Source organism: Bolinopsis microptera, chromosome 8 (assembly GCF_026151205.1).
Source record: "Bolinopsis microptera isolate Bmic1 chromosome 8, MBARI_Bmic_1.0, whole genome shotgun sequence".
Classification (NCBI taxonomy): domain Eukaryota; kingdom Metazoa; phylum Ctenophora; class Tentaculata; order Lobata; family Bolinopsidae; genus Bolinopsis; species Bolinopsis microptera.
Genome location: NC_087079.1, coordinates 11,726,555 through 11,740,385, shown reverse-complemented (window position 1 = coordinate 11,740,385; position 13,831 = coordinate 11,726,555). Strand labels below are relative to the sequence as shown.

The following is a 13,831-nucleotide window of genomic DNA, read 5'->3' as shown; positions in this document are numbered from 1 at the left end:
TTCAAGCTGGAAGAAGCTGTCTTACTCAACTTCTTCACCACGTCCAAGACATCATGGATGACTTAGACGGTGACGAAAATGCTGATATTCTGTATCTTGATTTCAGCAAAGCCTTCGATAAGGTAGATCACGCTATACTTTTGAAGAAGCTCCATATGTACGGCATCCAGGGCAACGCCCACCGTTGGCTGGAGAGTTTCCTCAGTGGAAGAACCCAACATGTCGTTGTAGATGGTATTGAATCTCTCGTCATAATGGTGCTAAGTGGGGTACCACAGGGCACTGTGTTAGGCCCACTGCTATTTATTTTGTATATCAACGACCTGTTCCAAGTTGTAAAACATTGCAAAGTAAAAGTGTTCGCTGATGACTCCAAGCTCCACAAAAACATCAGCTCCCCGTCCGACTGCAAATGTCTCCAGGAAGATCTCTGTGCAGTAGTGCAATGGGCAGTAGCAAACAACATGGAGCTAAACGAAAGTAAGTTCCAACTTCTCCAGCATGGTAAGAACCCTGAGCTAAAGAAACCCTACATTTTACCATCTGGTGCATCGATATCTTCTGATGATGTCGTGAAAGATCTCGGTGTGTATGTTGACAGTGATCTCTCCTGGCGTCAACACATCACAAGAAAGTCCTCTGAGGCAGCGAGCAAAGCTGGATGGGTACTGAGAACTTTCTCTACCAGAGACAAAGACACGATGATGATGCTCTTCAAGACATACGTCCGCTCAATTACCGAGTATTGCTGTGCTCTCTGGTCGCCTCACCTGCAGTGTGACATAATCATGATTGAGTCGATCCAACGCTCATTCACTGCAAAAATAGCAGGATACAAGCATCTTAGCTACTGGGAGCGCCTGAAGCAGCTTGATCTCTACTCCCTACAGCGCCGCCGCGAGAGGTACATGATCATCCTTGTCTGGAAAATTTACTACGGTGAGATTCCCAACAGTGTAAACATTACTTTCCAGCACTCTCAAAGAAGAGGAGTTACATGTCTTCGTCCTCTTGGCGGATCAAAATACAAAAGCACCAATACCATGAGGTTCCACTCTTTCCCTTCAGTGGCTTCTGCTTTGTATAACGCTGTGCCTCACGACATCAAGTCTATCCCAACCTTGCCAAAATTCAAGGCAGCACTTGATCGCTTTCTTCATACCGTCCCCGACACCCCTCCTACCCCTGGATATACAGCGGCTAACGGCAATTCAATCTTGGAATGGGCTGTGAGCAAGACATGATAACGGAGACACCGGTGGTGGAGACGCAAGATGTCTTGGCCTGGGCGTGCTGGCCCGAAACGAACCCAAGGTACCCAAGGTAGGTACCCCCGACAATTGTAATTAAACTGGGGTAAATTAATCGGGTTAGGGTTAGGGTTAGGGTTAGGGTTAGGGTTAGGGTTAGGGTTAGGGTTAGGGTTAGGGTTAGGGTTAGGGTTAGGGTTAACGTTAGGGTTAGGGTTAGGGTTAGGGTTAGGCTTAGGGTTAGGGTTGGGGTTAGGGTTAGGGTCAGGGACAGCTGTTCCTGGGTCAGGGTCATGGGTCAGGGTCAGGGTCAGGGTCAGGGTCAGGGTCAGGGCCAGGGTCAGGGTCAGGGTCAGGGTCAGGGTCAGGGTCAGGGTCAGGGTCAGGGTCAGGGTTAATTGTATTAAATTATATTTTCGGGGGTCAATTGTCGGGGGGTCAATTGTCGGGGGGTCAATTGTCGGGGGTCAATTGTCGGGGGGTCAATTGTCGGGGGGTCAATTGTCGGGGGGTCAATTGACCCCCCGACAATTGACCCCCCGACAATTGACCCCCCGACAATTGACCCCCTATGTAATTACACTGGGGTCAATTGTCGCGAAATCTAGGGTTTAGTACGACAATTGACCCCCCGACAATTGACCCCCCGACAATTAACCCCCCGACAATTGACCCCCCGACAATTGACCCTCTATGTAATTACACTGGGGTCAATTGTCGCGAAATCTAGGGCTTAGTACGACAATTGACCCCCCGACAATTGACCCCCCGACAATTGACCCCCCGACAATTGACCCCCCGACAATTGACCCCCGACAATTGTAATTAAACTGGGGTAAATTAATCGGGTTAGGGTTAGGGTTAGGGTTAGGGTTAGGGTTAGGGTTAGGGTTAGGGTTAGGGTTAGGGTTAACGTTAGGGTTAGGGTTGGGGTTAGGGTTAGGGTCAGGGACAGCTGTTCCTGGGTCAGGGTCATGGGTCAGGGTCAGGGTCAGGGTCAGGGTCAGGGTCAGGGTTAATTGTATTAAATTATATTTTCGGGGGTCAATTGTCGGGGGGTCAATTGTCGGGGGGTCAATTGTCGGGGGTCAATTGTCGGGGGGTCAATTGTCGGGGGGTCAATTGTCGCCCACCCCTGGAGGTAGTGTACCCCCCACTACTACACTACTACACTACTACACTACTACACTACTACACTACTACACTACTACACTACTACACTACTACACTACTACACTACTACACTACTACACTACTACACTACTACACTACTACACTACTACACTACTACTATCCGTTGTTAAAACTGTCTCTATTTAACTCATCTCCATTTCAGTCGACGAGATGAGTGTATAATGTTATCGTCAAGTCAAATCACTATCAGTGACATTATTAAGTGGTATGGATGAGAAAGACTGGTTTCCTTTATTTTACGGTGGATTTGTTGTCGGACCGGGGATGTCTAATAACTGATGGGGTTGCCCCCCCCCCCCCCCCCCCCCCCTTACTGATGGGGGGAGGGGGTCCCACTTAACTGATGTCATGAGATTGTAATTTTGTACTATTTTAAGTTTATTCACAAAGTGAATTTTGTAATTCTAATATTGTTGTCATAAGACTATCTATAATATCTTCTATTCAGTCTGTTAATTTATTATAAGGATAACATTTGATTCGGAATGTTAAATAGCAAGCAACGTCACATAAATTAAGAAAACAAGTTTTTGTCACTCGACAGGTTCTTATACAAGGTTCACATATCACGTAGTCACCCCCCCCCCCCCCCCCCCCCCCCCCCCCCCCCCGTATTATTTATCATAGTCAATAGTGATGTAGTACTTATGTAGTGATGCAACCTGAAGCATATTAAACCTCCATTGGTAGCTTGTGTTAGTCCTTCAGCCACTGAAACACTGTGCCGAGTATAGTATTTATTTGAGAGATTTTGTAATACAATTCTGATCCACCCACTATTTTGTTGTATGATTTTCGATTTCTTGTCTACTTTGTTAATGGTCTCAACATGCAACATGCAACACGTATGGTGTTGTTTCCGTACTACATAATCGCTTGCTCATGATTTTTCCGAAAATCATCTAATTAGCATTAATTATCTGTTATATCGCATTAATGGTCACGTGGCAGGCTACAGTCTATGACCCTCACTCAGTAGGGGGTGCACGATAAAAATAAACTTGCTCGGATTTTAAAAATTTTTGTACCACTGTTTTCTAGAGACTGTGAGAATTTTCACAGTACCAAATTTGTCATACCTTTTTGGAAAGATCAGTGAGATTCGCCTAGGTGCCATATTTGATGGTGCGCGGCTTTTGGAGCAAAAGTAGCTGTAAAAGTCTTAACGGGTGATACTCGTAAAATATCTGTTCCATATACAGGACCGTCGACGAGTCCAACTCGGCGCGCGTCCTGGTAGGTTGTAAACCTACAAACTACCTACCCTCAGGCTTATTTAACATAGACTAGTGAGGGTATGGAAGTAATTTAAATCGGTGTATTTTGGACGCTGATTCCGAATCACCACAAGACGTAGCGTGAAAATATGCTTGTCACACGTTGTAGACCTTGGACCTGCATGTCGCGCACGAGCAATGAGTACGCGGCTGTATCGTGGCTTTCGCCGTGTAGGTTTATATAACCTACCAAGACGCGTGCCGAGTTGGACTCTTTGACGGTCTTTAAACAAATATTTTACGAAATGCGAATATCACCCGTTAACTTAGGATGATGATTAATCACTCTACACTCGACTGTCACGTGACTTTTTCAACCCCTTCTCTAGCTGGTCCTGAACGATTATTCGAAACCCTAACCCTCTAATCTGATCTCAACCCTAACACCTAACCCAATCCTTAACAAAAGCATATGCTGATACCCTAACCCTAACTAGATATTAGACTAACTTCCTTATACGGTCATATCACGTGATCGAAACAGTTTTTCGCCAATATCTCGTCACAGGAGCATTTTAACCTTGATTGACGGTGTCAATCCTTCGCATCTCGCCGATATGCTTAAGATCTGTGGTTGCGAGAAGCATTATTGGATGCGCGCGCGACCCAGTAGTGCATCGCGCTACAAATTTTAACCCTATGTCATGGGGGGTGATTCGGAATCAGCGTCCGAAAATACATCGAATGAAGTTGGTTTCAACTGTCGGGGGCCCTTTTAGAACAATCTCGAAGATCGACTGTAGAGTGATTTAGCACGCTCGGTTAACTTTCGCCACGATACGTAGTGAAACGACAATGTATACAACTCGGCGCGCGTCCTGGTAGGTTGTAAACCTGCAAAGTAATATCCATCAAGCGAAAGCCACAATCACTGCCGCGCGCAGTGCCGTGACCGGTATGCGTCGTAATTAGCTCGTATTCAGATTTAAACAATTTTGAAGCCAAATTAAGGAATTTGTTTTAGATTTGAATAAATAATATGGACACAGTTCGAAAGTAATTTGTCTACTAAATAGTATTATGAAAGAATGAACAAAATTGGTTAAAATTTGCCATAGATGTGACAAAAAACTACGCACAGAATTGAATATTTCTCCACCAACGCATGAACATTTTTGAGTTCAACATTATATATTTTAGCTTGGTAATTGTAATACTCAATTTTTCAAAGCCCTATCCGATTACTAAGTATTTTATTTATACGACAGTATAAATTTTTTTTGAATATTTGCTTGATTAAAATAACAATAGGAGTAGGAACGTCGAAGGTCTTGCGCTTATTTTAGTCCCAAAATATATACAAATCATTAATTTCATAAAAATCACTGAAAGTGATGTCTACAGGTATATTTAGCCCTAACACCTTCCAAAATCATTTAGCAAGGGTTCATAGACAGTTTTTAAGATCAACTTCAATATCATTCATCATTGTTCAGACATAATACTAAAAGTAAATCATAAATGAGTGGTTTCTCTTTCTCTTTCATTTTAACACATCATGCATTAGTAGGAGCAATCCGAGATCTTTATTAATCATTGAAGATGTAGAACATAGAATAATTGGTCCTCTTTAGTGTCTGATGACCGATACTCCTGAAAATATATTAGAGATATTATCAATTATGTAAAAAGAAAACAATAATGAATATGTGTGCGCTTCGTTTAAGCGATCAAATAGTCCGTGTGCAGTGCACAGTGGAGAACAGTTTAAGGCACCGGAAATGTTCCAAATAAATCCTCTGTCTACTATCAGACCACACACTTCACTATGCACTTCAATGTATCGTATAACAATGGCAGTTGAAATGTGTTCCCGCCATTTTAAAATCAAAAATGTGCGCAGCATCTTACGGGTTATGCGCCGTGATCAACGGTCACGGCGCAATGGTTATGCGCCGTGACCATTGATCACGGCGCATACACATTGCGTTTAAATTGTCGTATAAATGTCCAGCTTCTCTGTGAAATTTGGTTGACTCGACTAATTTAAAAATTTAATACTCTTTGTTTCATTCTAGTTTAATTGTATTTCTATTATGGTCGGAAAGAATTATAATGTTTTTTTCTTCTACTGGGCCACATTCAGCCTGTCATTCCGCCATATTTTCAACGGCTATGAACACTAACATATGAACACTTATATGAGCCTGGCCCCATGTAAGATGTTTCTTTGTAGTCAGTAGTGTATTACTATTTCGGTTTTATAGTCGCATTTAATTCAGTAAATATTAATGGTTTCTTCACCTCTTCAATGTAATTGGTTTGGAGGTCATTTGAAATAAGGAGGTAAAATAACTCACATAGCTTCCAGCAAGTTTCACGGATACAGTGATTGAGTTTCTAGTCAACCTAGCCTCTTTGCCTGACTGATTTCTTGTTCGGCAGGGTGACTGCTTAAACGTCAACTTCAACCTCTTCCACAGCATCGAATCGTACTAGTAGAATTTATACCTGAAATATTACATTTAGTTTAGCGACCTTCACATGTGGGTCAAACTTAGTATTTCTGAAAGTTTCGCCAAATTTCATTGATTTCAGAGGGTGTGGCACGTCACTCTCCTTTTAGTTTTAATTATTGTCGCCATAAAATGACAACACGTTATACTAGGAACTCCAAAGTTGACAGACACATTTCTTCTTATCTTATCTTATCTTATGAGGATTCGTTGCGACGCAATAAGGCCATCGAATGAGTCGACCACCTTTGTTATTTTACTTCGGCATTACCTGCATTACAATGTAAACCAGCACTTTCAAGGAAGAGCTTTACAAGAAGCCGAAGGATCGTTCCTAAGGCCAGCAAATTTCAAGTTGATTACACAATTTGGCCAAGTTATGACCCATTTAAGGGCTAGCACGACAAAGGGGAACCCCAATTATTAGGGGGTCAGATTATATCAACAATTAGTGCCGTATGATTAATGATGTTATCCATCCAGTTGTTTGACATGTGCCCGGATGAAGGATATGAAAACCCTGCTCAATATATTTAAGAGATATGTGGACTGGTCACGTTTCCAGAATCCAGTTGAAATCCTCCAAGTCAAGAGCCCTGGTTATGAAGAGGGGGGTAGTAGTAAAATGGTATGAAGAGAACAGTGGAAGTGGAGGCGTCGAAGAACGTCTGAGTCTAGGGGGAGATGTGATTCCAAACGTAGCGGAAAAGCCAATCAAGTTCCTGGGTCGGTGGATTAGAGCAGAGGCAGCACACCAACAGTTTTCTGACGAAGTGGCAGGGTGTATGCCATACACTGAGTAACATCTGCTTATTTAGTCAAACATCTAGTGTGGCCTTGCCCATCGGCAGCCTGTCCGATACTTGGAAGCTGGAGAAATGTCGACTCCATTAGTCCTACCAGCAGTTTTATGATGACATGATAAGGGCGATTCAACCGCAAGTCAGGTCAGGGAGAGTTTGGAGACCAGACAAGGAACTAGATTGTGCTGAGAGGGACTTAGTCTGTGAAGAGGTGAGAGGAATGGTCCAGCCGTACAGCAGGGCAAGGATTGGTTTTGGAGAATGGAAGAAACCGTGGAAGAAGATGAACGCCCGGGAACAACAAGCTGAGGTCCTTCAGAGAGTTAAAAGAAACCTCGAGCATGAAAGGGAAGTTCAATGCGGCTCTCTTGAGATGCAGTCAAGATGGGGCCGTGGAGGGAAGAGGTTATGAAGACGGACATGAGCTGGCACACACTCTTTAAGTATGGTGATTCGCTCACAGGTTTTATGCTCAGTGCGACTTATGGTACTGTGGTCACACCAAATTGATTTTTTTAAATAATCTAAATACAGGCAGCGATTTAGTCAACTTAAGTTTGTCATTTATGTAATTGAACATTAAAAATGTATCCTTCATAGAATTTTGTATTATCTCGAGGGTATAAAATTGTCAATTGAGAAACACGTCATAAATCTAAACAAATAAGTTCATTAAAATAGCTATCAATCAGTAAATGAACGAACCTGTACATCTAGATGATGTAGGTCCACCACTTGTAACTTGTCAGACCGGTTGTTGTACAGCTTCCTGTTCAGCCTGAAAACACATTTCTGTTACCATGACAACTTTACCATTACAAGTTACCCGTGATGGGGAGTGTTATGAGGTTACGTGACTGATAAAGTTAATACACCTCCTCCCCACTAATAGTGCACTAACCTGGAAATGAGGGAGTAGAGACTCCAAAAAGTGAGGACCAGCGTCATGTCAGTAACTTTTTAAAAAGCCCCCTATCATAATACTTTAGTTTCTCATGCACGATTAAAAAATAGTAGTTCATCTTGGGGATGTTACTTCGAGTTTGAGATCAGTACGCAGTTACAGTCATTCTTAGAATTATGTCAACTGGTGCATCGCCTACCATAACTACTGAAATGAGTGCCAAGAGTCAGTTTTGTGGATTATATTGCTGGCTTTAAAGTGGTTTTAAAAAGTTTAAATAGTAGGGTATTTATAAAACACATTATTTGGCCGTTAGATCCTGAAATTAGTGCCAGGAGTCTGTTTTGTGGATTATATTGTTGGCTTTAAAGGGATTTAAAAAGTGTAAACAGTAGGGTATTTATAAAACATATAATTACTGAACACGTGTCGAGATTAACTTAAAACGTGAAAAATCAATAATCAAGTAATCACACGTTTCCTTGCCCCTTCCCTAGTCTGAAAAGTGAAAACTACCCCCTCCCCTTTCACCGAACGTGTGTCTAATCACGAGCAATTTAAATCAAACACGTAAAAACAAGTAACACATAAATGCGAGTACAGTACCATTCATGTAGTTGACTGCCAGTCAACTGATAGTGCGGAGAAACACGGCACACACGTTAGGCCAGGAATGTTCCGCGCCATATAAGGAATAATTCACTGGGTGTACAAATAAACAATGTGGTTGGGCCGTGAACTGGTGGTATTTTTTACACAACTTGTTTTAGTGGGCTTGTCAAGTCCGGTCCTGTGCTCGATTATAGTAGTATAGAAGTGAGGCGGAACACCATAGTATGAAGACACAGGCACTTTTAGAGTCCATTTTAATATCACTTTTCACGCTCAGTGCTTCAGACCTTAAAGTAAAACTGGCACTTTCCATTTTAACTTCGGCTAATTGATCCCTTACCAATATAAGATAAGTTGTAAATGTAAGTATGAATTGTGGGTCAAATAAGACAGTAGTTTTTATGTTCTTATGTGACTTTTTAATCTATAATTCCCGGCCAAAAACTCAAAATTGGCCGGGGCCGGGAATAAACACCTCCCCCGGCGCCGGGAATCCCGGTCGTTCACTGCATTACAGCACAGTAAACAGAGCCAAAGTTGTTACTTGTCAAATGCTAAAATAGAATCTCTAGAATACAAATAAATTCATTTGATCAACATCGAAAATGACGTCACAACGACGGTAATGTCAATGACGTCACGAAGCTAACTTGAAGTTTTTGCTGCTGTCTGAGTTTATCAGCTTGTTCGCCAGTCTCTGTACTTCTTCAGCGTGCTGATCCAACAGCTCCTGCGGGAGATGATTCTTGGTCTTTCAGCGCTTTTAGCTTCTCCTGAAATAATCGAGAGGTAATATTGTCTTCTTTCTCTAATAACAAACAAAATAATAAACAAACAAATAAGCAAAGTTTTGTCTGCTTTCAAGCTCAAAAGTAATAGTTTAATATAACAAGACTGATTGGCTAAGCATGTTGATCTAGTAACTTAGTAACACTAACACGACTCACGAGCCCTTTAAAGCTTGTAATAATGTAAGGCGTGACTGTGTTTTCTATGGAACCTAATTTCTGCATGACAATGTTTAACCTAATTTCTACATGACTATGATCCAGCTATAAGGAAAATTTAAACATCTAATAATTTAAAATTATATCATTAGAACTAGAAGTTCATTTAAAAGTATCGAAATCTTAGTTCTATTTTTACAGTCACCTTTTTAACTATTGAGTTCAATGATTGCTAACTTTGATTTACTCTTTAACTAAAATTTGCTGAAATTAAAAAGTTGTATGATAAAAATTAAAAGGTACACAAAATCAAAAACTTAGTCGATTAAACTCGTTTCTAGTCTGCGTCCAAACTTACTTATTAATATTAAAGTTAAACGTTAGAATTTATAAATAATAGTAAAACAGGATTTAATATCTCCCAAAGGATCAACCTCGTGAACTGTAACTTCGATTTAATAAAAGGCTCGAATAAAAGCAAAGAGGTTACTAAGCACTTACCTATTACCCCCATGACATAAGGTTAAAATTCTCCCCTAACGAGATATTGGCGAAAAACTGTCTCGATCACGTGATATGACCGTATAATTTCTCTATAGTGTTTCAGTATATGCTTTTGTAAAGGATTTGGTTAGGGTTAGGCCGTTAGGATTGGGATCTGATTAGAGGGTTATGGTTTCCGGGGTTCGAATATAGTTGTTTAGGGCCATCTACAGAACGGGTTGAAGAAGTCACGTGACAGGCGATTGTAGAGTGATTAATCATCATCCGCCATAACTGCCATCGTAAACAGTTAATTAATTAGGTATCAACAATCAAGTACAATATATAAATATAATACAGCAGGGCTGATTACTGCTGACACATTATAAAGCAACTAAAGAGTAAAGAACTAAGAGCAGAAATATGGATGATGGAATAACGCGAGGCAACAGTGAACTGGGCGCAATTAAGGCGCGAACAGTGAACGCACGAGGTGTAAAGCTCAAAGTGCTCCTTCATCAATTATGTTCACTCTTAGACGGATTTGACACGCGAAATTGCGCGGCAATTATGCGCGGCGCGTAAAACTTTTGTAAACCTTTCGGACAAGGGTTAAATTATTTTTCTACTGTCAACACAGCCCAAGTTATACATGTTTTAATATCAAAAAATGTCCAATTTTTTTGTATCATTTTTAACTAATTTCTTTTTCAAATCGCTGCCACATCAAAATTATTTTACGAAAGTACATTAAATTTTTACAGAAAGCAAGCCTAATCGTTTTAGAACTATATTAAAAAAGAATTTAATATAAAAAATGTTAAAACTTTAAAATTATCAATTGAATAAATTGCCAATGTCCAAATATGTGTAAAATACGACGAAGAGGGGTCACAACACTGCGCGCAGCAGTGACAATACAGCCGCGCACTCGTGCGCACCAGGTCAACATGCAACAACAATTTCACAATTATACCAAATTGTTCATATGCATAACTTTTTGGAATGATCAGCAAGTTTTGCCTAGGTGCCGTATTTAATGCAAATGGACGGCTTTTGTAGCTTCCGTAATTGAGCAAAAAATTTGTAAACACTTTCTGATTGGAATTTTAAAACTTTTCAAAAAAACTTAGTCGATATCGGAGTAGACACAGTAATGAAAATGAAGCAATTTGGTGCTCTCATATATGAGGTACGGTTATAATGCCTTAATCATTAATGGTTAACAGAGACAAATTTCAAAACACGATGGTATAATCATTGCTTTGTGCTTGCTCTAACCAGAATGCAGAGCCCTCTCGCTTGCAGTAGCGCGCGACCGCCGCGTCACGCGCGCAGTATGCGTCGACACATGGCTATGTGAAAATTATTGCCAGAGTTTTAAAATCCCTAAATATATGTACTGATTGGGTTTGCTCTACTCCTCAGTTAGGGAAAAATTCAATTTCCATCCCCTAAACATTACTGACCTAGTCGGTTTGCTCTCCAACAAAACTCTAGATCCTACCACACTCACTGCCACAGCAAGAGCAATCCATTCAATTCTCTCTGTGAACGAAAATTATACAGCCTACTATAAGAGCCCAGATTTCCACTCAAATACTGGCATGTGCATAATGCTATAGGACCCTAAAATAAGATTGAACCATACTAACTCGATTTATCTATTTTTCTAAAACTAGCATTATATAACATTTCTAAATTATCCCTACACACTTGTAAATAATTAGAATTGTGTAACTTAAATTATTTCAGAATTACAACTATTGTGTACTCAATAAAGTAATTATCACTTTTGTATCCTTGTATCCTTGTATCCTTGTATCCTTGTATCCTTGGGTACAAAACCTTCAAAATAAATTTGGGACTTTAAGGAGAAAAACATCGAGTATTGACGATAGTCTAGATCTTAATTTGGAGCCACAAGGCCAAGGGTAATTTTTGAGTGTTTAGGGAATTTTTTATATTCTTAAAGGTTTGTTTTTATATAGGGTCATTGCTATATTATGTGTATATTGTTTGAATAATTTTATAAAAAAAAAAAATTAAAAAAAAAAAAAAAGTATTGACGATATATCATGATCTAATACTAATAGTAAATTTTATTACAAAGCTGGCTTTGGATTTAGGTAAGATATAATTTATTTTAAAAACCACGGATAGTTTTAAATTCATTTTTATTTGTTGTATAATTATAAACAAGTTAATCCTGTTTTCATGAATGCGCGGCTTTAGCGGCCAGTTATTAACTTATATTTTAAATTGAATTTTTAAATAGAAATGTGAATATCTTAAAATTTAAACCTTTCAAAACGGAGGCTTATAAATATTATTATATTATGATTGTAAAATAAAGTATAAAATTTTAAATTTGTTTCACTAAAAATTTGTTTCACTAATATAGTCATCACCAGATCAAATAGTTATACGGCAGTGGCGGGGCCTCTGCTTAGATGATAAGCTGCACATACTTAATAATAATAATAATAATAGAGAACAAGAAAAGATTCTGAAATATCAAGACCTGAAAAGAGAAATTAAGAAGAACTGGAATTTACGAAAGGTCACAATCGTCCCTGTGGTGATAGGCGCATTAGGAACTATCACCATAAACTTTCGTAAACACCTCGACGCAGTCCACTGCAATCTGAGCATCTCTAATCTCCAGAAGACAGCTCTGCTTGGATCAGCCAGGATTCTCAGGATGGTCTTAGACATATAATATATTTGAGTGTATAATACACTGTAAATACTCTTTTTTTAAAGTTTAATTTTCACTGGGTACTCTAATAAACACTTTTTACCTGGTCCTCTTATTTTTCTTCCCTTGCTATGCAAGCCCTGTCTCTTGTTTATACAATTTTTAACTCGTATATTGGGTAGATTGAGTATTTATTATGGATTTTATATTGTTGTTAGCCCTGCTGATTTGTGTATTAGTAATGATTACCTATCTGATGGACTACGGTATATACAGTTGATGGTAGTTTTCTCTTATTTTTCTTCTCTTGCTCTGCAAGCCCTGATTCTTGTATAAACATATTGTTTGATATAATATTGTATATTTTTGTATTGATTGTGGTATTTTGTGTGCCAGATTCAGCAATGGGTTCTTGCTGAATCACTGTATATTACACTCTGTGACTAGTCCCTTTGATCCATCTCTTGCCCTGCAAGCCCTGTTTCTTGTCTATACAGCATATAATTATCATGTATCACATTGTAGTATGTAATAAACATTTGTAGTAGTGTAGGATTGTTTGAATTTCTTTTTGCTATGTTTTATAATATTTATTTGTATAATTTGTGAGTGTTTCTCCCGCTTTTCTTCCCTTGCGCAGCAAGCCCTGTCTCTTGTAAAAACAACCTTGAAAGTTTTGTAGATACATATAGTTTCTACACCTTTATCCTCTGGTCCCTAGGGTCAGCTGATCCCGGGCCAGAGGAAAACTACCGACTGCCAAGGTCTGACGCCTAGGCAGTCGAGACCTCTTATTGAGACCCTTTATAATAATAATAAATTAATGTTATTTTTATACAGCACCAAAAGGTTAAATAATTTAAATTTAACCCTTATGCTCAGCTGTAAATGATACTTAAGTTAACGAGAGTGTGCATCTTTGCCTTAGGTGAAACAAGAAACTGTTCAGAAAACAGACGTTAAAAACTGTTAATAAAATCGTGACTAAATAAGGCAGATGCACCTAACAAGCAGGCTTAGCAGGTTTTCTAACATAGGACTTGAGGAAAGGATGATGACTGCAAGAAATCACATTATGAAACTCATCAGCCTATCAAATGTAAAAATCAGGATAATAAAAATGAAATTCCCTAAAATATTAAAAATTCTATAAAAATTCTATAGAAATTCTATAGACTCCAAATATACAAACAATCTGAATACT

The 13,831-nt window shown here is 39.4% G+C and overlaps 2 protein-coding genes and 1 long non-coding RNA gene across 5 annotated transcripts in view; 1 reads left to right on the top strand and 2 right to left on the bottom strand.

The window, feature by feature from the left end:
* LOC134819651 (titin homolog) overlaps positions 1–3,243 on the top strand; it is a 32,580-nt gene extending 29,337 nt beyond the window's left edge. For both annotated transcript variants that reach the window (XM_063829711.1, XM_063829710.1), the window contains exon 10: positions 2,587–3,243. In XM_063829711.1, coding sequence (XP_063685781.1) covers positions 2,587–2,598 — 12 coding nt within the window. In that variant the 3' untranslated portion in view covers positions 2,599–3,243. The remainder of the gene's footprint in view (positions 1–2,586) is intronic.
* LOC134819666 (zinc finger protein 277-like) overlaps positions 1–13,726 on the bottom strand; it is a 324,811-nt gene extending 311,085 nt beyond the window's left edge. The window contains exon 1 of the mRNA XM_063829737.1: positions 13,631–13,726. The gene's annotated coding sequence lies outside the window, so the exon portion shown is untranslated. The remainder of the gene's footprint in view (positions 1–13,630) is intronic.
* On the bottom strand, positions 5,170–10,073 carry LOC134819901 (uncharacterized). Of its 2 annotated transcripts, XR_010160812.1 has the most exons (7): positions 9,945–10,073; positions 9,649–9,707; positions 9,147–9,269; positions 7,882–8,091; positions 7,686–7,758; positions 6,022–6,172; positions 5,170–5,314 (listed from the first exon to the last, which is right to left on the bottom strand). It is a non-coding gene; the product is annotated as an uncharacterized LOC134819901 (long non-coding RNA). The 2 variants fall into 2 exon arrangements; XR_010160813.1 differs by lacking the exon at positions 9,649–9,707.
* Positions 13,727–13,831: the final 105 nt, after the last annotated feature.